At 44.0% G+C, this 26,456-nt stretch overlaps 1 protein-coding gene across 1 annotated transcript in view; it reads left to right on the forward strand.

Annotated features, from left to right (window-relative positions):
* FER (FER tyrosine kinase) overlaps positions 1-26,456 on the forward strand; it is a 1,039,778-nt gene that overhangs the window by 718,746 nt on the left and 294,576 nt on the right. Inside the window, exon 14 of the mRNA XM_078675464.1 lies at positions 8,229-8,344. Within this exon, the coding sequence (XP_078531590.1) occupies positions 8,229-8,344 (116 nt within the window). The remainder of the gene's footprint in view (positions 1-8,228; positions 8,345-26,456) is intronic.

Here is a 26,456-nt window from a genome sequence, read left to right on the forward strand (position 1 = left end):
GGAGACGATTGAGAAAATCTGTGGTGTCACATAGGTAAGTTGACATGGATTTGACGATGTTTTGCAGGTAAAGATCAATAAACTTTCCAGTCGGTTCATGAATGGAGCTTTTGGTAGAGACAATGGGTCAAAACGGTGGATGATTCAAATTTTTATGAATTTTTGGAAGCATATGAATGCTTGGACATTTAGGGTGTAGCTGTATGAGATATTTGTGATCTTTGTCTGTAATCGTGCCCATTGACAGTGCTATATCAAGAATCACTTTGAGTGTGTTGGAAAACATCACAGTCGGATCACTTGGTAATTTCATGTACAAATCCTTGTCGTTGACATGGTCGCTTACACTTTTGTTGTAAAAATCACTGTCCATGATAACAAGCGCACCCCCTTTGTCAGCTTTACTGCAGATAATGTTGGGATTGTTCACGATTTGATTAAGTGCTCTTGATTCCCTACGTTTGAAATTATTGTACTTGGGGTTAGGTTTCTTGAAGTTTTCTCTGATGGAGTTCAGGGTGATTGTTTCAAAAGAGTCAAATATTTTGTGGCTTACAGGAGCCAAAAATGAGCTTTTGCTTCTTAGGTCTTTACATGCGTGTTGTATGGGAGTACTAGTGCTAGTAGGGGGACACACGTTGGTAAAAAAATGTCGGAGTCTTAGGGTCCGCATGAATTTATAGAGATTAATCTCGGTTTCCAATTCAGAGGTATTGTATGTAGGTACAAAAGTAGTTCCACGTTCAAGAGTAGACAATTGTAGTTGAGATAAGTTTGTTTTGGATATATTAATCACAAGTGTTTTTTTGCTCCTAGTGATTAATATATCCAAAACAAACTTATCTCAACTACAATTGTCTACTCTTGAACGTGGAACTACTTTTGTACCTACATACAATACCTCTGAATTGGAAACCAAGATTAATCTCTATAAATTCATGCGGACCCTAAGACTCCGACATTTTTTTACCAACGTGTGTCCCCCTACTAGCACTAGTACTCCCATACAACACGCATGTAAAGACCTAAGAAGCAAAAGCTCATTTTTGGCTCCTGTAAGCCACAAAATATTTGACTCTTTTGAAACAATCACCCTGAACTCCATCAGAGAAAACTTCAAGAAACCTAACCCCAAGTACAATAATTTCAAACGTAGGGAATCAAGAGCACTTAATCAAATCGTGAACAATCCCAACATTATCTGCAGTAAAGCTGACAAAGGGGGTGCGCTTGTTATCATGGACAGTGATTTTTACAACAAAAGTGTAAGCGACCATGTCAACGACAAGGATTTGTACATGAAATTACCAAGTGATCCGACTGTGATGTTTTCCAACACACTCAAAGTGATTCTTGATATAGCACTGTCAATGGGCACGATTACAGACAAAGATCACAAATATCTCATACAGCTACACCCTAAATGTCCAAGCATTCATATGCTTCCAAAAATTCATAAAAATTTGAATCATCCACCGTTTTGACCCATTGTCTCTACCAAAAGCTCCATTCATGAACCGACTGGAAAGTTTATTGATCTTTACCTGCAAAACATCGTCAAATCCATGTCAACTTACCTACGTGACACCACAGATTTTCTCAATCGTCTCCAGCAGGTTGTACTGGAGCCTGGCAAGTCACACACTCTTGTTACTATTGATGTATGTGCCCTATACACATCGATCCCACACAACAGGGGCATTGAAGCCATTGAGTCTTTCTTACTCAACCATCCGATCGATGACGATCTGAAAGTTCTGATACTTGAACTCATACAGTTTACCCTGTATCACAGCTATTTTTCCTTCAACAATGACTACTATCTTCAACTCGTTGGAACGTCTATGGGGAATTGTGCAGCCCCCAGCTATGCGAACTTGTTTATGCACCGCATGGAACTGGATCACATCTTGAGTCACAATGAATGGGCAGACAACATTTTGACCCTATGGAGATACATTGATGACATTTTCCTTATCTGGATTGGTCAACCGGAAGAAATTCTTGATTTCCTGAAATACATAAATACCTTGGATGATCACATCAGGTTCACACACACTATCAGCCCTCACAGTTTGCCATTTTTGGATGTCCAGGTGACACTACTCGACAACAAAATCATCACCAACCTATTCGTTAAAGCTACGGATAGAAACAATGCGTTATTTTACACCAGCTGCCATCCTACCCCACTCAAAACGCATTTGCCATTTTCTCAGCTATTAAGGGCCAAAAGGATTTGTTCTGAACCAGAGGCTTATGCAACATCGGAAGAAAAAATACTTCAAAGATACAGAGATCGGAGATATCCAGAGGCCACACTGCAAGCAGCCAAAAATCGTGCAGCTACAAAAACTCGGTCAGATCTTCTATCCACAAACATTAAACCAACTGGTGAACAGAGGCCAGTTTTCGTATCAAAATATTCAACAAGGAGCAAGATGATCAAGAACATCATCTTAAAAAGTTGGGATATGATCCGTTTTGAACCAGATTTTCAGGGCATCTTTAACTGCAGACCACTCTTTGCATACCAGAGAGCAAAAAACATCAAAAATATCTTGGAAACTGAACCCATCAACCCTTCCGCAAAATACTCAGGAACCACTCCGTGCCACAATTGTGGCCATTGTCACAATATCATTCCAGGAAATACCATGAATCATCCAGTGTCAGGGAAAACTATCAAACTACGGACTAATGCTACCTGTGATTCAAAAAATGTAGTTTATCTACTTAAGTGTCCCTGTGGATTACCTTATGTAGGCAAGACTGAGAGAAAAGTCAAAATTCGTTTGACTGAACACAAAAGTACTATCAGAAACAAATCTATCAAAGCACCTTTGGCGGCTCACTTCACCACACACCAGCATAACGTGAGTCAATTGAGGTTCCTTGTGTTGGAGGTTGTCCCACTGAGATCAGGCGTTGCCAACAGAAAAATACTACTCCAGAGGGAAACCGTTTGGATCAAGAGACTCGATGCTTGTCAACCTAAGGGTCTCAATGATAGACTTGAATACAGTTGTTTCCTCTAATGAATGGTTGTCTCTAATGTACATACTGTCCAATTCCGCCTTTCTAAACTCACACTACTCACCACTCTACTCCCTGTTTTACATTTATTTTTCCAGTATCTTCGTTTTTAATCTATTACTACACTTACCTTCACCTGGCCACAATTCTTGTACATACCTTTCCTGACCTGTCTATGACTTTCTTTAATAATCATTTTTACTCCAAAACATTATTATTTCATTGTTCATTCCTAATTTTTCCGTTCTGTGCCAGACCACTCCCTTCCTGTTCCCACCCTTTGTTTCCATACACTGTTCTCCCTTTTGTAATGCATATGACTTTATTCTTATGTTCGCAATGACACTTTCATGTTTCAACCATTGAATTTAACCATTCCAAGATGGCCACCGTTACCATCTCACATTGTTCATGTTCTGATGTTCGTACATTTACATGGTTATACTTTGTCACCAGATTTTTATTTTTTATTTTTTATTTTTCAATGCTTATTAGTATATTATGCCGCGGCCACTGTTATGATTTTTAATTGCATGTACGTCCGTTTTATCACAGATACACTTGCATTACCACCAGTTCTTGCGATAGTCCGTTTTCTATTTCTTCACCGTTTATTGACTTCCGCATTCACCGAACAGTTCACCGAGCCCCGACAGCCTCGCATGTCGCGCGCTGCCTCACTTGACATTCGGTAAGCTTGCTGACACTTCTGTACAGTTACACTTCCAGTCTTTGATCGCATGCTTAAAGGCTTTCCTCCGCAGCACGTATTAATATTGGACACTGCACTCGGATGATCATGGTTTGCTTTGTTACCTTCGCCGGCTTGTCTCGTTCACCATCCGTTTTAATGCACATTTAACCATTTTTTTATCGTTTTTTTACTGTCTCGTTAAATACCTGCTCTCCTATCCTATATTAGACTCACCAGAGCGCTTTACTTTCACACCAGTCTCAGTTTCACATCGGATCACGCATGCTTTACTTTCACCCCCCTTCACTGCTCTATGAACCTCGTGGTTGCGAGCTCCTTCCTGACATCAGTGTGTTTATTTTCAGATCAGTCACTATCCCCTGATGAAGGGCCTAGCCCGAAATGCATAGGGATGATGTACCGATGAACGGATGTAATTAAATAGTGAAATTCACTTCTACCTTGCAAGATCGTCACTATGATGTAATATGTGACTCTCTGATTAAATATACTTCCAAAAAGGATTACCATTGATTACGTTCATTCTACATTGCTAATATTTTGCAAAGAAAAAACAATACAGGAGTCCTTACTCCGATTGGAGTGCCATTGGAAACAGTGCAGGACGCTCCTGCACTCCCCCTTTGTTCAATACAATCACCAGTCCCCTACCGGCCGGAAGGGACTATTTCCTGGCACCCGAAAAATACGAATTTTGTTTACACCATTCACATCAGTGAATATTTTCTACCACGAGTGCCGCCACTTCTCTACTGATTTTAATGACTCTGTCTTCCAGAATATATTCACTGGACAGTATTGTATCATCTGCAATTGATATAATAGAACAAGACTTACTAATGTTACAACACTGTCAGTCCCAACTACGTTCTATTGTACAGCTTGGCTGGACGTTACAAAATCTGCGTTCAGGCTACGTGCCTTGGCGTTTAATCAACACAACGTCCTTATTCCCTATCTTTAACCTTACTGATACACAAATCAGCTTGGCACAAAAAGGAGCGGAATATACAATTCTGAGCATTGAAAAACTTGAGAGATTACCATTGACAATGTCATTGAATGGATAATACACGGAATCATAACTATTCCGATAACTACTTTCCAATTTAAATACTGCCAAGAGTATATACGAGCAGGCCAGTATGAAAGGTTGGGTAAAGAATACATTAAGTCATCATGGAAATTACCTTACACACACACATGTTATAGTGAAAAAGGACAGAATGTATTTCTTAGTGGTGATAATTGTAAAAGGTCACTAAGTGGTATACTTCTGTGTCAGGGTATAAACCTACATGGGGCCTGTGAGAGGACATCAAATAACCTTTCATGCCACCAGCATGGCACACCTGCAACACAAATAGAGCCATTTTTTAGATGGCTTTCTAACCGGAGCTACATTCTAATAGTGGACCACGGATGTTGTGGCTTGGTGCCAGGAAAAGCTTATCTAGTAAGCGTCTCTTCCATGGTCACTTGCTGTATGCAAGTATTGTTTCCGAACAACACCCCAGACAGGGAGGAAAACATTTGGCCCATTTTTGAATATCTCTTCTATTCGAATTGATACTTTAAGCAGAATAAAGTCTGTCCTTTTGCAGACAACTGTGCCCTTAACGTCATCAAAAGAAACGTATGATCTGCAAGTTGCAAGGACAATGGCAGAGATACATAGCCTTTTATCAGCAAATTGCCCCCTACATTTTACGGAAATGCTAAGCCAAATCCTAAACATGTCTGATACGAATGGTATCCCGCATGTATTTAAGACAATTTTTTCGGGACTGTTAACACCCTTCACAACAGTTCATTTTTCCTAACTTTATCCATACTGTCTTTGGCGGCCTACCACTCCTGTTGGGACTCGTAGCAGGCATTTTATTTTTGATTCTCCTGCTTCGTTATGGCAAGCCATGTCACAGACAAGACTCCAGCAACAATGGAAGAAACGATCCTAGCTATACGCTATCGGGACCGCATAACTAAAGTCCTTGGATTAGCCCGGCTAAGAGATATCTGAATATGACCTGGTTTCTTTCATTCAGACCCAATTGGCAGAATTGTATCTTACCTGTGTTAAGATGTATGCTGTGCTGAGAAGAATGCGTGTTAGACGTCTGTCTCACACTACAATCAGAAGTACCATTGGATACAGTTACCTTGCTAAGTCCTGTAATGGCTCATGCATCGTGTTGTCCCCAGCGGTTACCCATCCTGATGACGGCATTCGTGGAGACTTCACCACTGCGATTAAAGGGTAGTGAAGTGCAAGATGAGAGCAGCATCGACCAGGTACGACCTTCTGTGAGCAATGCTGATCAATACATCGATGATAGCAATCATTCTCACGACTGCACAGTTGCGGCATTTTCCAACTTGGTCGAACTTTCACCTGAAGCGGTAAACTGCTTTTTTGAAAGTCTGTCTGAAATTATGTTTTCCCCCGAACAAAAAGAATAACTTTTAAGCAAACTAGTACACAGCGTTCCCTGAACTCTGAATTCGGCCTTCGGCTTTGATAAACAAAAGCTACTGAACATATTTGGAACTATATTTTTTCTCTCTCCCCTGAAAGCGAAATGATTTTTTTTCCCCGATTCCAAAATATTTACCTTTTTTTTTTTTTGGCACATGTACTCTACTTGAAGTAGAACTATTCTTAGAGAACAGAGCTTCTATTTTAGGAACTCTAGAGACAATATATTACCTCAGCCTCTAGCATATTTACAAATAACTGTATTTATAAGTGATGGAATGGTCTCGACACTTTTTTCTGTATTAAGAGCCATTTCATGTGTAAATTTCGCAAATCATTCATGCTGATATATATATGCATCCTTTTTTAATGAATGATTACACTGCTTGTAAACGCGTACTGTACCTATAATCATTTTCAGGTATTTCGCATACACCATTTCAAATGCAAAAATGTATTTTGGGGTGGGTTGATATACACGTGCACCTTTTATGTTTACTATTGCTTAGTTTTAGTAATGATGGACATTAATTTGTGGAGTGGGTGTAGTGTGTTATCTAGGAAACCTGAATCGATATTCCCATTTCATGCCCTTGTCCGGCTATAATCAATAATACCATACAACGGCATAATAATCATATCCATAATTCAGTCGTAGCACATGCTGTCACATTAAGCAAGACTACTTCTCCGGCCCCCTAGTAAGCACACCGAGTTCTCTAAACAAAACAAAGCCACCAGCAACCTGGGAAATCCCCCTTGCTATTGTTTTGATTTTGTCCTAGAACTCCTGTAAAGCACTGTAAGAACGGCCAGTTCTTAGTGACATCTTTATTGACGTCTTATGTCCAACCTTACGTCAAACCCAGGCACCTTTCAGGTATAAATATACCAACGTTGCCTTAAGCAAACACACGGTGGTGAATCTGGAGCAGAGTAGCTATCTACTTCAGAGAGCCCAGCTGATGCGAGAGCCCAAGGACGCTGCCCCTCCCTTTTGACGCGCTGAGAAAGACGCTGTCTTTTCTCTTGCCGAGAAATCCAGCTCCGGCGTTTCCAGCCTACCTTTGCGGGTTGCTGGGATATCGAGTCCTGAGAGAGAGATACCAGACCTCCTGCTTTCTATTACCCAGGTACGGAACTGACTAAACCCTTACAGAGAATTCTTGAGTCAGATTCTTGGCAAAACAAACTTAACTTAAACTGCTACTTACTCCCTCCCACGTATTAGGCTTAGGTCAGGTACACCGGGGTAGGCGTATTTAGAAGCACCAGTTGAGTACGATTAGTCAATGTATATATGTATTTATCTATTTTATCTATTTTAAAGTATCGTATGGCTAAGAAACCATATCAATGCTTTTACAGTATTATTTTATAATCCTGCTTTTACTGTACGCACTTTACTTTACCATGAGCATTACAATCGTGGCAATTCATTTCTCTTGCATGAGGAAGAAGACTGCTCAATAAATAACACCTTTTATTGAAAACGCCCGTCTCTCTTTTCTCTGCATTCTGGTGAAACTAAGTACGCACCTTTGACTGAGTGAAATAGCTGTCTTTTGTTTTCACACAACTCTAGAGATACACTCTTATTCAGGGAGAGCAAAGTTGTCATGTTTTATGGTTGTCAGAAACTAAATCCCTTCTTGTCTATCCAGGGAGGTAAAACTCATCCTCACTTATTCGAGAAAGTTTCTAGTGACCTCTGAGCTAGCTGGCAAAAACTTAAGTCTAATATAGTCAGTAGAGACCTAGTTAACCTCAGTCCTACGTCTACACTGCTGAATATATTATTCCAATGCGCAGAGCCTATTGGGACTATAGGAACTACACTACAATACCAATGTGTGAAAACTGTTTCTACAAGTAAGCAATTTGTTTTTCCCTGTTTTGCTACACTGCATTGATGATGCGTTTTGATAGTAATAGCATTCTGGCCATTTCTCACTTGTAAAAATATGGAATCTAATATCATTATATTTACTCTTGCAGGGTAATTTTGGTGAAGTGTTTAAGGGGACTTTAAAGGATAAAACCCCTGTTGCAGTAAAAACATGCAAAGAAGATCTTCCCCAAGAGCTAAAAATGAAATTTTTGTCCGAGGCCAGGTGAGTTTTTGAGTTTGATTGAAAATATGTTTTTACAAAAGGTTAGTTGTCCGAGAAGCAATGTTTCTTTATCTCCACAGCCTTTACATACATGCTGCATTAGTGTTTATCGGTGCAGCACGGGAGTGCTTAGCGTTGCTGTTCAGAATGTAAAACTTATTTGTCAAGGTTGATTGTTTTAGCTCTGAACTGAATGTCCTCTTCACTAACGAAGATGCCTGTTGTAACAAGGAGGTGTGTTCGTACTATTTGATAGCTCCAAGGAAATCAGGAGTTATTGGACTCAAATGTGGATGATGAGAGCCTTAAACCTCTGCTCTATCATAGGGATTACCTTACTGTTTGGCCCCAATCTGAAAACCAGTATGGGAACAGAACCGTAACTCAATATTAAGGAAACTCAACAATTCAGATTACCCCAAAATTTACCATAGACGGTTCTCTCCCAGGTCAGTCTTACACGAAAAGGCACCCTACCCAACATCATTTTAGCGGAGAATAAAAATGTATATTTTAGACCACTCAATAACTCCTCGATCAAAGGAAAGTCAAAGAGTTTTATTACAAAAATCTAAATAAATCATGAAGTGGTATAGAATAAATGCCATGAAGGCTCAAATGCAGAATAGTCAAATATCTCAAATTAATCTAACTCCCAAACGAGCAGCAAAACCAGAAAAGAATCAGCATTCCCTATTAGAAAACGACAATTTTCCCAAAATCTTCCTCACTTCCAGAATCGAAAGGTTACTATACACAATTATTGCATAACAAATTAGAGGGAACACAGAATTATCATAGCATGATCACAAGCAACTCCTCCTTTGGCAAATCAAATTAAGTATGTCACTCGTAAAAATACAAGAATTGTCCCATTTTAAGAAAGCATCCGGTGTCTATCATAATATTTATATCTGGAGATGTTCTAACTAATATGAAACATTCAAACAATGCCAATCCAAACACGCGAGTAAGACTAGTCCCAGCAATGAAACTACAGTGGAAGCGCCTTGAATATTGCAACAGTTAGGAACGCAAGGAATTTCATTCACAGCACAATCGGAAAAACCATGGCATCATCTTGTCTTCGCCTCTTTAACCCCTTGCGTGCTCGGGACGGAACCATTCCATCGCGATCCACGGTGGGGATGTGCTGGTGACAAAATGGTTCCGTTGCGGCGCTGATTTCGCGCCTGCGCGGCGGCTTCTATTGAGCGGGCGGGGCCGTGACGGAACCATTCCGTCACAAGCACAGCGCCACCGCGGCTCGTGACGGAGTGGTTCCGTCACGGGCATGGTGGCGTCGCGGCCCCCCCCTCCCCCCTAGCGCCGCGGCGGAATTACCGCCGCGGCCAAGGGGTGAAAGCTTACGAGGAGAGAAGATGCGCAGGATAGGGGAGGGTAAATAAAGGCGTGAATAGCAGAGCAGCATCCATATTTTCCAAGGTGGCATTTTTTTTAAAAATGTAGCTTAGCTAAAATATACACATAAACACACTTCTATGCATCGTATAATACATGGAATTCTGAAATCCCAGTGTAAATACACATTTTACATTTCTTTATAATCTGCAACTAGTGACATGCTCAGTTGCCGATTATAAGGAAAAGACATTAGAACTCGACTATTGTAAGTTATTACAGTTGAGCTCTGACATCACAATTCTTGCTGCCAGCAGCCGAGGTAAAAGGCTGGTTAAGTCAGGTCATGGAGCATAATTAAAGCAGCTGTTAAAAGCAACGAAAATGGAACTTTGCTTTTCTTTCTTCTGCTCTATTTTGATAGCTTATAATGACAAGCAGATACAATGTTTATTTTTTGCACTCCTTAGATAAAGAAAAGTTTAAATCCTTTTGTAGGTTTGTTGTACCTATTCCGAACTGGTGCAGATTTCTAAAAAATAAAAATAAAAATAAAGCTGGTTTGTGTTGAATCGGTTCTAATATCTGCTTGCAGCAAAAATTAACAGGTTTTGACGTGTTTAACAATTTTGCGCTTGAGGTTTTATTTTTGTTCATGTTTTCAAACATGCTCGATCTTTCATATGAAAGAACTATCCACCATGATTTTAAGTGGTTTCTTGGAAAGGCGATGGTGTGATCATGTATTATGCAGGGTAAAGTATCCCCTTCCGTACACCATGAGGATATTGCAAGTCACCTCAGAGTTCTATAACCTTATAAAGGAACTCAGCCTTCGGCCTCGTTCCTCTGTACGGGTATGGAACTACTCTGTGACTTCAGTATGTTAGAACAGGACCCCCGTCTTTGCTTCTATGGTTCCTAGGGCAGGGCAAAACTATCATTAGAAACAAAAAGCACTGGTGACCTTATCTTTCCATCATAGCTCATAAGTCTCACATGCACACATAAGTATACGGCCATATAAGGTTATGTCTTATTTTCTTTTGTTTTCTTATTCTATCAGTTTTTTCATTAATTTTTTCAAATTTCATCAGAAATTAAGTTTGTAAAATGTGTTTGTGTCCATGGGCATACATCCTCAGTATGCTTGAAACAGGTCTACTTGAGAGATATAGCCATTCAATATAAAATCATTTAATTCAATACACATTCATACCACATTCTTTTGATTCATATCACATATTTTTCTACATACAAAACACGTAAGATGGAAATGTCAAAATCTTTCCATTTTTCAGGCAAGGAATACTTTAAACTAGTCGGCAACCAGGCTTCTTATGATAAACAGTCTAATACGTCCTTCCCACATAATGAGGAGTGGAATAAGTTGCTAACACTAAAGAAGAAAACCAAAGAATTTAATCTGATGGAGAATTTACACTCCAGTATTTAAGAGTGAGAACATATTTCAGGAATTAAAAGTAAGAAACATCCCAGGGCTATTTGTACAAGTTCACACACTTCTAGAAAGATGGTCCTTGATTGCCAACTGATGTTCCAGGGATTGGATGATGTTGATTGTAGAGTCAGCAAGTTGGATGGTATTAACCCTGATGAATATGATGCTCGAGCTTGAATATAAATTGAAAAAATTAAATGCCCTGGACAAGGTCAAAAAGAAACTGAAAGAAATAAAGAATAAGCTTACCTCATTTAATGAATAAGAACATAAAGCTTTAAAAACCCCGATGGAAAATAAATAAATAAATCACAGTAAAGAGCAGTGACAGACGTGCAGGACTAGCATTACCAGATACAGACCAGTATAACGATGAAATGACACTCATATTGAGTAACACACCACACTATACTAAGATAACTATGGATCCTACTAAGTCTGTAAAAAAATAGAACAGCTCACTACTGCCACTTTGAATGCAGGCACTATTGGTACAAAAGAACCTGAATTCTTAAAATGTCCCCAATCCACACATGGCAAGCATTTATGAAGTGCCCAAAACCCATAAAGATCAACAAGACCTACCGTATACACCGATGGTCACCACAATATGGTACATTACAGAACCACTATCTACGTACATTGATTCATTCCTACGCCCCGTCGTGCTATTTATCAAGTCATACATTAACGACACAAGGGATATGATTACATCTATCATACGAATGATTTTCAAAGAACATAAAAATGGTTGGTCACTTTAGATATAGAGGCATTATATAGCAATGCCACACAAGAAGCAGCTATCGAGGTGATAGGTATGTCTTATGCAACATTTGAGAGCTGCTTCTAATGCCTTGATTACAGAATGTCTGAAAATTGTCCTTCATGAGAATACGTTTGAGTTTGGAGGAGCATTGTATCAACAAATTAAGGGCATCAGCATGGGCGCTTCATGTTCTCCTAGTGTAGCCGATATTTTTATGAGCCATTTTGAAGATCAACATATTCACAATGAACTTGCATCTTTCAATGAATCAGTCAAAGCCTGGTCATGTTACATAGATGATATTTTCTTTATTTGGTCAGGAGAACAAGAAGATCTGAAAGCATTTATTGAACGGCTGAATATATGCAACCAAAATCTGAGGTTTTCAGCTAACATGAATAAGGCCCAGGTGGAATTCCCGGATATCTGGATCTGACAGAACGCTGGGCAATTGGAAGTAGATCTGTTTTCATGACAATGGCCCAGAACACTCTTCTCCATCCCAGGAGTCAGAAACAAAGCATCCCTTTTGGCCAGTTCCTTAGGTTAAGGCGCAGTTGCACCAAGTTGAGTGACAATGATGACAAATTGGTCACTATGAAAGAAAAATGTATCATATGGGGATATTCACGAAGACTGGTAAGAGAGGCATATAAATGGATAGGATTCTATGACAGAGAATAGCTGTTGTATAGTGAACATCAACAAAGTAACTCAAAATTAGTGTGTCACTAGACACTCGGTCCTGAATGAGAGGGTATGCCAAGTTATTAATTAAAATTAGCACATCTTCAATAGTGACTCGGAGAGTAATGCTAAACTCCAAAAGCCAATGGTTGCACATATAAGAAATAAAAATATGAAGGGCAACGTTGTGAGATCTTGTATCCCGAAGGAGAGACAATTTGTCACAAAAAACATTGATGGTACTATAAGTGTGGCCAATGCATAGCTTGTCATTGTGCCATTGAAACACAAAATTATACCCATAATAGGATCAAGTTCCAACTTAATACCTTCACTAATTGCAAAATGAAAAACATAATCTACTTACTGGTATGTCCGTGTGGACATGGCTATATTGGAGAAACAGATAGTAGTCTCTCTATTTTATCTACACTATATAGACAAAAGCCACAAACATGATGACCCAGCATAGATTAGAAAACTGCGAGAATTGTCCTGGATTTTTACATTGGAAACTCATACCCGGGGTCGGAACAATGAAATCCTCTGGGAGAATGGCATTCGCCACACTTGGTGATGATATATTAGGGGCTAGATCTTCAAATAGCATACATTGGGCCTTTAGAGAGTGTATGTACCAGTAAGTATGCATGAAGGACACACATTACAGGATGGCTTAACTCCAAGATGGCCGTGAGTTGAACTGGGGTGGGCGTGTTTAGTGAAGCTTGTTGTGGTTCTTTTAAGTGAGAGGAACCTCGCAATATGTATGATCACGTCAAATGTTTGCTATCTTATTCAGCGACTGTGTATCAGTCTAAAGAACACCAAGAGTTCATGTTGGAGTCCACTCAAGAGATGATAATCATTTAGAATAACATATTTGAGATCATTCTAAAATGGCTGCCCTGGATCGCATTAGCAAACGTGAAGCCTTGCCAGTGACACTCCCACCTCCAGTGATATAACCCATGAGGGCAGACAGCGTTTCACGTGATGCCGGAGATTCTGGCCAGACTATACTCCTACAAGCAAAAGAAACAATTGATGGGCAGAATGCTGAACAATGTAAACATTCACCCTTAGTCAAAAGGATCTGGGTTTAATCCATTGTTCTCTTGCTCACCCAACTCCAGTTTGACCCAGCCATATGCAAATCAGTCTTGACCCTGTTCCTCATGGGAACAGAGCAAACACAAGGAGAAGATGGACGGAGCGCTGAAACTTTTCAGTCCGCTTTTTTCAGATATTCACCCCGTCACTATTAGATCTGGCTTGAGTCCATCATCGTTCTCTAACTCACTTCGCCACCCCAGTTCTTTTGCTCACCACACCCCCTCCCAGTTCGGAACTAGCCATATGCAAACCAGTCTTGACCCTGTTTATCATGGGAACAGTCCAGTCCGAACTGCCAAGTCGGGTCCTCCCTGGACCTGAAACAATCTTCCTGGGACCTGTTTCGGGGCATCAACCCTCATCAGCCAAGCTGAACATATGTGGTATTATTGAAAAGTATGTGGTATGAATGTGGATTGAATTAAATGTTTTTATATTGAATAGCTATATCTGAAAAAGACTGTTAGTTATAGATTTCTTACCTTAGGAATTACCTCCAGGCGTCCGACTGGATCAAGAGAATTTTTCTTAGCAGTACCCCCTGTGTGTCTGTGGGTGGTGCCGGTCGACTCTGCGTCCATCGTAGTGGTCGCCGGGATAACATCACAGTGTCTACTTAGACACCGCCCCTGCCCGCTGCCGTCCGTTCTTTCTTTTTTTGCGCCAGCCTAGTGCAGATCCGGAAAGAGCTACCACGTTAGTCACTTTTTGACTATTTGTTTTTACGTTTTGTGGACTTCTATTTTGAGTCTTCGACTCCTAGGCGAGCGGGATACCCCATCGCCGGACCAGCTTCAAGCCTTGCAAGGCCTGTCACAGGCTGATGTCTGTGACGGACACGAACATCGTGGCCTTTTGGGTCTGGAGCGTGACCACAACCTGAAGTTGTGCTCTGACTGCCGGTCCATGAACCCAAAGTCTTTGTGGGAACGGTCCCGAAAGCTCTTGGAGGCCCGGCAGTAAGCTCCGCATCACTCCCAGTCTCGTTCGAGAGGAAGGTCTCAAGGCTGCTCGTACAGCCCCCATAACTTGTCCCATTCCATGTATTCGAAGTCCTCTGGTAAGTCAAAGCACAAGAAGAAGGCAAAGAAGCACCGGCGTTCTTGGCCTTCTCTCTGTTGTTCGGGTGACGGGACACGGGACCTGGAGCATCGTTGTTCTAAGGCACCGTCTCTGGTGCCTTCTTTAGGGACGACTCCGTGCCTCCCCCTGTTTCTGGGAGCCGTGGCGTCCACTGCCCAGCTTCGTACATTTTACGAAGCTCTCCACCGTATCTTTGGGCAGCCCTTTGGCCCCGCAGAGCCGGTCGGGGGTCCTGGGCCTTCGATACCGGCGGATTCGGCCCTGGTGCCGGGTGGCCCCCGTGGATCCAGGCCTGAATCCGGATTGACGCCGGTCAATATTACCTGACCTTCCCCAGCTTCGATCCTGACGACAGCGCTCCAGGCCGATGCCAACCCTATCCTCACCCCTGCGATGGACCCGGAACTGGACCGACTACCAGATTGAAAAGCTGAACTGGAGAGAGGACCTGGGTGACGCCAGTGGTCTGGACACTTCTCCAGACCTTGGCATCCTTTCTCCCCTACGGAGCGTATTAGGCTGTGGTGGTGAGAAGGGCATCCGAGGCCCTGGGCCTGGAGCTCCATTCAGTGACTAATCTACTGACAAGGGTGCTTCAGCCTGCGGCAACCTTCTCTGAACCCCTTCTGCCCTTCAACCAAGCCCACATTGACGTCCTTCTGGGCACATGGTCCAATCCCAGCACAGGGGGGTCCTGTGGAAAGGACGATTGCCCACCGCCACCACCGTCTGGGCGACCCACTTTTCATCACCCAACACCCTTCTCCAAGAGCTAAGTGGTCCAAGCCTCTTCTTCCAAGGGTGCATTCCCTTCTGCTCCCCAGACAGGGAATCCAAGAAGCTGGGTCTTCTTGGGAAGTGCATATTCTCTTCCTCTAGCTTGGCACTGCAGTCTGTGAATACTGTGTGCCTCTTGGGCTGATACTCCCATACTATCTGGGATATGATCATGCAAGTGCTGTCTCAGTGCCCGGAGGAGGCCCAGATCATTCTCTCCCAAGCAGTGGCAGATGGGAGAGATGCAGCTAAATTCACGATTCGATGTGGACTGGATACCACGACTCACTAGGCAGAACGATTGCCACATCAGTAGCCCTTAGGCGTTATGCCTGGTTGAGGACGTCTGGTTTTTCGGGGGATGTCCAGTCACCCTTGCTGGACATGCCCTTTGATGTCCGTCGCCTTTTTGGTGACTAGGCAGATTCTGCGCTAGAGCGCTTTAAGGATTCTCGTGCTACGGCAAGATCCTTGTGCCTCGCAGAGTCTTCCTATCCACCCCAGTCTGCTTCGTGCCCTTTTCGTGGCCAAGGAAGGGGCACCCGCCACGTCCGGCCCAGTTTAGCTACTGGTCCACGCAAGCTGCCCGGCTTCTGGGTGGCCACGGACATGGGATCCAGCGACCTCTCAGGTCTGGGCGCCAGCGGGTGGGCTAGTCCACCCTTTTCCCCCCTGCAGCAGCCTCCAAACCCTCTTAGTTCGACCCTTCGGGACCATTAGTGGCCAGTGGGTGGCAGTATTCACCATCACCTCCCCCACTGGCAATCCATCACTTCGGACAGGTGGGTTATGCAAATAGTCCGAAGGGGCTACTCCCTCCCCTTCGAGACTACCCCTCCCTCCAAGCCACTGTCTTTCGATCGTATTTCGGATGATCATTTGGCGCTTCTCCACCAGGAAGTTTCCTCTCTCTTGGCCAAGGGAGCTATCGAAAGGGTCCCTGCGCCAGAAGTAAGGTGTGGTTGCTATTCCAGCTACTTTCTGGTGCCAAATAAGGACAAAGGCCTACATGTTATTCTAGACCTCAGGGCCCTCAACCGCTTCCTCCGGAAGGAGAAGTTCAAAATGTTCACGTTGGCCCAAGTCCTGTCTGGCCTCGACCCTGGAGACTGGATAGTGGCGTTGGACTTGCAGGAAGCCTATTCCCATATTTCCGTCCGGCCAGCCCACATACGCTATCAATGGTTCACAGTAAGCCACGAGCATTTTCAGTTCACCGTGCTCCCCTTTGGCCTTACTAGTGCCCCTCAGGTGTTAATGAAAGTGATTGCAATGGTCGCAGCTCATATGCGCAGATCAGGATTCCAGTCTTCCACTATCACGATGACTGGCTTCTGAAGGCAGGCTCGCCCCAGGCTGTCGTCTCCCACCTCCAGACTACAGTGGACCTCCTGCACTCACTGGGCTTCACTATCAACGTGCCGAAGTGAAACCTGACTCCCTCTCAGATGCTCCCTTTCATCTGAGCTGTTCTATACACAGTGCAGTTTCGGGCCTATCCTCCCGAGCAGTACGTCCGGGATATTTGGGCTATGATACAGATTCCCGGATTTTGGTGAGAATAACCCTAAGGCTGCTAGGCTTCATGGCCTCCTGCAACCTGCTGGTGTATCATGCCAGATGGCATATGCGGGTCTGCACTGGGACCTGAAGTTCCAGCATTAGGGAAATCTTTCCAACTACATCCAGATCTCGAAGGGAACTGCACAACAACTGCAGTGGTGGATAGTGAATCAAGATTGGGTCAGAGGCAGATCCCTCTCCCTTCCCCAACCAGATCTAACAGTGGTGACGATGTATCACTCCTGGGAGAGCCGGAGATCAGAGGAGTCTGGCCTCCGGCAGAGTCCGAGCTCCATATCAACCTGTTGGAGCTCCATGTGATCCGCCTGGCACTGAAAGCATTCCATCCCTCTCTCAAAGGGAAAGTGGTGCAGGTGTTCACAGACCACATCACGGTCAGAAAGTGGTGCAGGTGTTCACAGACCACACCACTGCCATGTGGTACTGCAACAAACAGGATGCGGTGAGGTTGTTGACCTTATGTCAAGAGGCTCTTCGCCTTTGGACATGGCTGGAACATCAAGGCATGTCCCTGGTGGTTCAACACCTGGCAGGTTCCCTGAACACCAGGGCGGACAAACTCAGCCGTCGATGCCTGGTAGATCACGAATGGTGTCTTAATTTGGAGGTGGTGCAATGTCTCTTTCAGCTGTGGGGGAGCCTTGGTTGGATCTGTTTTCCACTGAATGTCAGCAGTTCTGCATGTTGGAGTTTCCAAGGCAGCTCTTCCTCGGCAACACTATTCGTCGCAAGTGGAGTTGCGGCCTCCTGTACGCATTTCCGCCTGTACCACTTCTGCCCCGAGTGCTGAAGAAGATCAAGCACGACCGGGCCCAAGTTATTCTTGTGGTTCCAGACTGGGCATGAAGAGCCTGGTGCCCCAGGCTCTTGAGCATGGCCTTCGATCCTCCAATCAGACTGCCCCATTGGGAGTATTTTCGCAGCAGCAGGGGACAGTTCTTCACCCGAACCTGTACAGCCTCCACCTCCTTGTGTGGAGATTGGGCGCCAACAGTTGACAGCTTTTGAGCTTCCACCCGGAGTTTGTAATGCCATCTTGGCAGTCAGGCGTCCCAACACAAAAACGGTATACGCCTGTAGAAGGAACAAGTTTGTGGCATGGTGCATATAAATGGCTGTGGATCCTCTTTCTGTCCCTATTTTAGAGGTTTCTCGTATATACTCTCTTTGGCCCAGCAGGGCTCTGGTCTGGGCACTCTTAAAGTCTCTCTTGCTGCTATTTCTGCTTTTCTTTGGCTACCAGATCAGCCATCCTTATTCATGTCTCCTATTGTAAATATATTTTTTTAGGGGCATTACTCATCTCTTTCCTCCATCTCCTTTCATAATGCCCCAGGGAGACTTGAATCTTGTTTTAACTTATCTTATGTGTATTCTCTTCGAGCCTCTTCACAACTGACCTCTCAGGCTCCTCACTCTGAAAACTACCTTCCTTGTTCCCATCATCTTTGCTCGCAGAGTGATTGAGCTTCAAGCTTTATCTTCTAAGCCCCCTTTCTTTGCTGTGGATCCGAACAAAGTGGTGCTTAGGATGAGGCTCTCGTTCCTTCCAAAAGTGGCTACACCATTTCACATAGGACAAATGATCAATTTGCCCACCTATTTCCCACCTCTGCACCCTTCCACGAAGGAGGAGAGACTCCACCATCTGGACCCAAAATGTGCACTGTCCTTCTAGCTTGACAGCACAAAAGGTTTCAGGGTGGATGATCAACTCTTCATTGGCTATGTAGGTGCCAAAAAAGGACGGGCTGTTCAAAAGCGTACCATCTCTCAATGGGTTGTCCTTTGTATTAAAATCTGTTAAGCTTATGTGAAAAAGTAACCTCCAGTGGGGCTTTGTGCTCATTCTTCTAGAGCTCTGGCGGCAATCACTGCATTTGCATGTGGAGTGCCACTTCCTGATATCTGTCAAGCAGCCAAGTGGACATCCTTGCACACGTTCACCAGACATTACTGCATGGACAGCCAAGTCCAGAGGGACGGCTATTTCACCCGTTCAGTCCTCCAGGACTTTCTGGTGTGAACTTGGTTCGCAGACCCTATGCCGGGGTTGGTATTGCTGGGGTTGGTATTGCTGGGGTATCTATTCTAAATGTAAGGAATCTATAACTGTCTCTTTCAGATGAACAAGTTAGTTACCTTCAGTAACAATGTATCTGTAAGAACATGTTAGTTATAGGTTCCTTAATGCCCCACCCATCCTGTTCAGTTTCGTGGGGTACCCCAATCTAGGCTTGAGTAGTCACCTAATCCTTCACCTACATTTACCGTACCATTGTACTACATAACGGTTTTTAGAATTGACCGTTTACCTACTGAAGCACTGCATAAATGTTGTCATTTCCCCCAAAAACTAGCCTCATTAGTTATACATACATACATGCTAGGTAAACTTAGAAATACCGAGTTAGGGTGCATCGCACGAGTCTGCATTATTACTGTCATGTATTCATATGCTTGCATATATTCAATGGGGTAGCACTATGTTTGAAATCTACCATCCATTTACTCTGTTGATGCTTATGATCATTTATATCTAATTCTGTCTTATGGCTGTTTCAACACACCTATTTTACACTAAAATGACGCTGGTTCAATACATGCTTATTGAAAACATCCCCAATGTTTAGTCTGTGTATCTCTCTGAGACAAAGTGAGCACGAGTGACTGAGCAAAAAGTACTGTACTGTTTCCACGATCCTTAATGGTACAGGGTTGTCATGTTCGATAGTTGCCATGAACTATTCTTTCCTCGGTAAGAGTAGTTTATAGTGGCACTGTGAGCTAGCTTATATACAGGCGAACATATCCGGTGGGGGTGTCTGGAATCAGTCTGGAAACCAATCCCACAGTTTGTTGTCTAAATGCACATATAGATTTATAGGAACTACATGACAATCCTCCCTGCTCTGTGAACTGACTTCTAGGGATAGGGACTCCCTTGCTGGGCCCTAGTTGTCGCGCACCAGTGGTCCGTGTCTTTCATGTCTCTGCCCTTCTGGTGTGGAAAGTTGTGTCAGAGCTGACGTCAGCGCGCAGGGGCAGCATGTAAGTAGACACTGCAACTTCATCATGGCAACCACGACTCCGATGACAGACGAGGAGTCGACCTACTCTACCCATTAACGCACATCGGTACTGCTCAGAAAAATTCTCCGGATCCAGTCTTACGCCTGGGGGTAATTCTAAAGGTAAGGAATCTATAACTTATATATGTCTCTTTCAGATACATTGTAAGTAACTTGTTCATTTCTCATGTAGACCTGTTTCAAGCATACTGAGGACATAGGCCCATGTTCATATAAACAAATTTACATACTGAATAATATCTTATGAAATTTCAAACTGTTGAAAATACTGATGGAATATACAAATAAAATAAATTAAGTAAACATAACCTTCTTGGGCCATACATTTGTGTGTGGATGTGAGACTTATGAGCTTTGGTGGAAAGATAAGGTTGCCAGGGGTGTTTTGTTTCTACTGATACTCCTCGTTGACTTCCAATGTTCTCATATTGTATGGCAGGCGGTACTTTATCCCATATATGAATTTGTTTCAACTATAATCTCATTAATTAAACATCTACATAGTGGATTCAACATAAAAATCATTATTTATTTCCGATAATATAAACCTAGAAAAACGCTTCCTACCACACGAGTTACGCCTGACATGCATGGCTTTTTATTGCATAGAGATAATTGTACATTAAGAACTGGCCTTACTGCATGTTAACAGCGCCCAGATAACCGTAGTGGTGACAGTGTTGCACTATACAATTGATGATTGATTGATTAACATGGTCACTGTTTTTTCATTAGGATGCATGGCACTAGGCCTAGGCGGAAAACTACGCTACGCTCGCGTAGTTTGCTCAGTTACGCAAATTGCACATAGCACAGTTCAAAAATGCGTAGTGTAGTTTGCATTTTTTGCCAGCTCGCGGTCTTCAATGTCAAGTTGGCAACCGCGAACAAGCAAAATGACATCCCGTGAGACTTTTTCCTCGTTCGCGATCAGCAACATCAAGTTGCCGATCGCGAGTGTCGAAAATAAACCTCCCGAGATTCTCAACGCGTGGAGGTCAGGTATCTCACTGCGTGTGGTCGCGATGAAAAACTACCAGTCCCTGTTGAGAAAGCTGCAGCTCGAGTAAAAATCTACTCCAGTGGCAGAAAACGATGGCTTGCACTGTGCAAGATGTCGTTTACAATGATTACACAGTGCGGACAAGCATCTGGCACTGTGCAATCATTGCGAACAGCATTTCCCTATCGCACTATGCAGTTCGCGTAGTGCTACGCATAGTGCGGAGTGCACTTCACGTAGCAATGCCTAGCGAAACTACGCCCAGGGTTACATGGCACAGCATGGAGTCGTATAATACATGATTTTACTATTCTTGGCTTCTACATTTTTCACACGCTTAATAAGTTATGTGTGCTCATTTGTCGAATCTATTTTGATGTTAACAGTTAAAGCCACAGGAGATTTTTTTTTTCCATTGTCATTACTTTACGCTTCAAGTTATCCAATACTCTGACTGCATGCTAGGATGGTCTTGTGTTTGTTTGTGTGGGGCGCCAAAGTATGCAATACAGCTGCTTCCCTATGCTTCCTAAAATTGAATGAAGACATTATTCACTAGGTGCTACAGAAGATAGAGAGGAGTGTGAACACCCGTCCTCTCGCCATAGGCCGTAGTGCACTAAAATGTACATAAAACGTTAGCACATAGAGAAAGGCTGATGCGGAGGGATGTAGTTCTGATTACAATCATAAAAGCATAGTAGTAGTGGCGTTGCTTTACATGGTCCGGCAAAATATGCAAATAATATGCAAGTAACTGTTGCATATCAGCAAGCATAATATAGGTAGGCAAATAAACTGATTGGTCAGGAGCGTGTGATGAAATGTGATTGGGCTGTATGCAGCATTCCTATTTTTTTTTCATTTTATTGGCTCAAGACATACTATTGATTATTCTTACTTTTATGATTTGTGTCAATACAGATATTTATGTGTGTGCTGATTTTGTGGTTCTGGGCCTAGGTCTGATATAGCACCTGTTGAATAAACTTTCATTCACTGTTTTCTCAGTCTCCTAACGCTCTACACCACTACACCTGTCGGTTTTCCTTTTCTCCAAAAAGGGCATAGTGTTCTCTTCGTAAGACATCTATCCAGTGTTACCGTAATAATTTCGGGACATGTTACACACTTCTGAAGCACTTGGTCTTCGAGTTCTTGAGCATAGTGTTCCAAGGCTTACACAAGGAGGTGGTGTGTGATCAAAACTCAGAACTAAGTTAAGTACATGATACTTTGACAAGGGGTAGATAATGAGACGGGTGCTCAAACAATGGAACAGGTTGATGGAGGGCTAGGAAGAAAGTGTGTGTGTGGGGGGTAGGGGGAGGGGGGCAGGCTGGTAAACTCAGAGCACAGTGTTAGGGTTTCCATGTATGAGATTGGAGGCTCTGGACTCTAGTATTGTTGATAATGTAGTGAACTGCATGCTTATGTGTTGGACGAGATAATCAATAAAAACAGTTAAAGAAAAACTACAACCAATCTGTGAGGGTTGGGAGTGCTCGCCTTCTAACTATGCTATTTATCTGCCCAGTTGGAATGGATGACCCAGTGCCTAGGCTCACTGGACACCAAGACCCCGTGCCTCACTGGACACCAACTAAAACAAGAATGTAAACAGCCCAAACTCAGGAGGGATTACTGAGTAAATTGTACATATCCCCTTACCTCATAGGAAGTACACTGCTTGTGTGAATAGCCCTGTGCTTTTATAGGATGGGCTTGCGAAAAATAATAAAAATGACACCCTATGCTTTGCTCTCGAAACTAAGAAGATGCCTTAACAGCGAGAGAACTAGCTCATTTAGATAGAGATGGCATTACGGTATTGAGAATTTGTTTAGAGATGGGTACTCTTGTCATGTTTGAAACATTATTGGATGAAATTGGATTCCATGGGGACAATTCCGAACATACAGATGGCTGTTAAAGTCTTTAAGCAAGCTGTGGTGACTTTGATACCAAGCCCCAAGCCCATGCACTGTTGCCAACACTACACCATGGAGAATGGCAGGAGATTGATTAGTTGGCCGTACAAAGCAGTTCTGAATTTAGATTTGTAGACCGCAACAAATGCCCGGAGGCATTTAGGCGCTGCCACTAACAGGCGTCCTATACAGACGTTAAGCAGAAACTGTGCACTCTTGGCCTCCAATATAGCCTGCTTTTCCCTGCCTGTCTTTGTGTCGTCTTTCAGGACAAAGCACACTTCTTTGATTCTCTATAAATCGATTGGACCTGGCTTACTGAAGAGCGACCCCTCAGGGTCCGTCCCGCCTTTCCACCCGTGCCTTCCGGATCCCAGGCTACTCGACCTCTGTCTCCCAATCAGCGCAAGAGACGCCCGCAATCATGCAAAGGCCGTGGAGAACGTAAAGAGGACTCTAAATCACCCGGTTCAGCTGCCCGAGAACCTGGAAACACCACCAGCCCAACGGGTTCCCAGCCTCTGCAACTGAATGAATCCGCGGACAACTTGTCCATCGAACAAAGCCCTCCCAGAACTCTGGATTCAGTAACTGTAGACTCAGACCTTTCCCAAAGTCCAACAATCTGAAGATCCATGGGAGGGTAAAATGAAAGAAACAAAAGGCCTCATCCCAACAGATCTTGGGAAAAAAAAAATATATATATTATTCACAGGAGGAGTTCATTGGGGAATGGCTCGTTAAGGAGGAAGGCGCTGAAGAAGGCGTTTAAGCCGAAATGCATTCGCCAATACCGGGACCTCTGAAATAAACGGCTGCTTGTTCCCTACTCCCCGTGTGGCCTCTCATCTTTTCTTTTTGGAAGGTGTGCAAGTGTTGTATACTGCGCAGCCAGACGCGCAGAAGAGATGGCCCTGCGGCTACAAGTGACTCCGGGATTTACTGGCACCACGCTGCTCGCAGCTTCAAGACAATCGAGGAATCGATAACCCCGGGAGTCCGCCAAGATTCTCAGCACGGAGGAAACTGACTGAGGTATTTTATCTCGACAGGGCAAACTGTCTCACATTTGACCGCCCCAGTTTCACATCCAACCTGGGAGGAAGGGCGCTGCAGTCAAGCGGGGACACAGAACTGGCACCGCGATGTTCGTCGTCCTTCAACCACCCCGCCCTCCTGCCTGGGCACAAAACCATATTTTTCTCCACACCAGCTACCTGACATTGCCGAGACTGTGCATGCAGGGATTTGGAGTCCGCAATACTCAAAACGGACTGTCATTCGCTTTCCTGAACGCATTAGGGGGAGGGAACTCAGTGCCTACAGACATTTATTCACAGGAGGAGTTCATTGGGGAATGGCTCGTTAAGGAGGAAGGCGCTGAAGAAGGCGTTTAAGCCGAAATGCATTCGCCAATACCGGGACCTCTGAAATAAACGGCTGCTTGTTCCCTACTCCCCGTGTGGCCTCTCATCTTTTCTTTTTGGAAGGTGTGCAAGTGTTGTATACTGCGCAGCCAGACGCGCAGAAGAGATGGCCCTGCAGCTACAAGTTACTCCGGGATTCACTGGCACCACGCTGCTCGCAGCTTCAAGACAATCGAGGAATCGATAACCCCGGGAGTCCGCCAAGATTCTCAGCACGGAGGAAACTGACTGAGGTATTTTATCTCGACAGGGCAAACTGTCTCACATTTGACCGCCCCAGTTTCACATCCAACCTGGGAAGAAGGGCGCTGCAGTCAAGCGGGGACACAGAACTGGCACCGCGATGTTCGTCGTCCTTCAACCACCCCACCCTCCTGCCTGGGCACAAAACCATATTTTTCTCCACACCAGCTACCTGACATTGCCGAGACTGTGCATGCTGGGATTTGGAGTCCGCAATACTCAAAACGGACTGTCATTCGCTGTGCTGAACGCATTAGGGGGAGGGAACTCAGTGCCTACAGACATTTATTCACAGGAGGAGTTCATTGGGGAATGGCTCGTTAAGGAGGAAGGCGCTGAAGAAGGCGTTTAAGCCGAAATGCATTCGCCAATACCGGGACCTCTGAAATAAACGGCTGCTTGTTCCCTACTCCCCGTGTGGCCTCTCATCTTTTCTTTTTGGAAGGTGTGCAAGTGATATATATATATATATCTATCAAACACACAGAAGAGTTTGCCCCCTTGGAAGAGACACACAATGGCAGTTAACTTTGGCGTTTGTGGACGGAATTGGCTGAAATTTTCAGGAAAATGGAACATTTTGTTTCTGAGTAGCCCCTGAAAATTTGGGGGGGGTTCGTCAAGGGGGGGCCGAGAAAAAAGGGGGGTCCCAAAACGCGTTTTTCCCATGTTAATTTCCATAGGGCGGTTGGCCTCACTTTTAGCCCGAACGGCTGAATGGATTTGCACGAAACTTGGCAAAATTGTAGGGACTGTTAGCCCGATGTGCCTTTGCTAGGTCTCAATATATGTGCTCCAGTGGATTTTGAGAAATTAACGTTCAAAAAAAGATATATATCTGTAACAGCGCTCCGGACAGCGATCCGGTTCGCGTACTTTTCGCGTTACGGAGCTTTGCGAAACGAAGCTGATTGGCTCTCCGGTGTCTGTAAACATTCCAAACAGTCCGTAGCGGCCGCCATCTTGTCTCTCGGTAGGATCGAGAGACAAGAGGAGGCCAAAGCGAAGGGGCAAATGACCATAAGGGGGCATAGTAGATCCTCCCTGACCCCCTAGGTTTGATGTGGAGGCTTTAAAAGGGCCCCGTGGGGCAAAAAAATAAATTTAACAAAAATCGTTTTTTATCGTGGGGTGCGCCCGGTACGCGTAATGGAAAGCGGACTGGGGAGCGTACTACAAGGAAACAAGAATGATTGACTTTTAACTTATTGTATGTTTATAGACTTTTTTTTTTTTGCTGAGTGACGTCTCGGCCTATCTCCACGGGATGCAGTCCCTACCATCTCGGCGTTTAAGCCCAGGGGGACCGGTAGTGTGGGAGAGATAACGTCTGTTAACGTTCGATTCGAAGGAAATCAGGAAGTGTTGATAAACATTGTCTGCGCCATCTTGCCTTTTTTCAAATGCCACACTTTTGTCGTGCACGGCAGCCATTTTAGATGCCTTGACCAGACCCACTCTCTGCACGCTGTCGATCCTTAGCATGGGTCCCCACCCTCGCAAGCATCTCCCCCAGGCACTGGTCACCCCCGCTCTCTGTCTTATGCATGGGCAATAAACCTCCCCCCATCTGCGC

This window comes from Lissotriton helveticus, chromosome 2_1 (genome assembly GCF_964261635.1).
Source record: "Lissotriton helveticus chromosome 2_1, aLisHel1.1, whole genome shotgun sequence".
Taxonomy (NCBI): Eukaryota; Metazoa; Chordata; class Amphibia; order Caudata; family Salamandridae; genus Lissotriton; species Lissotriton helveticus.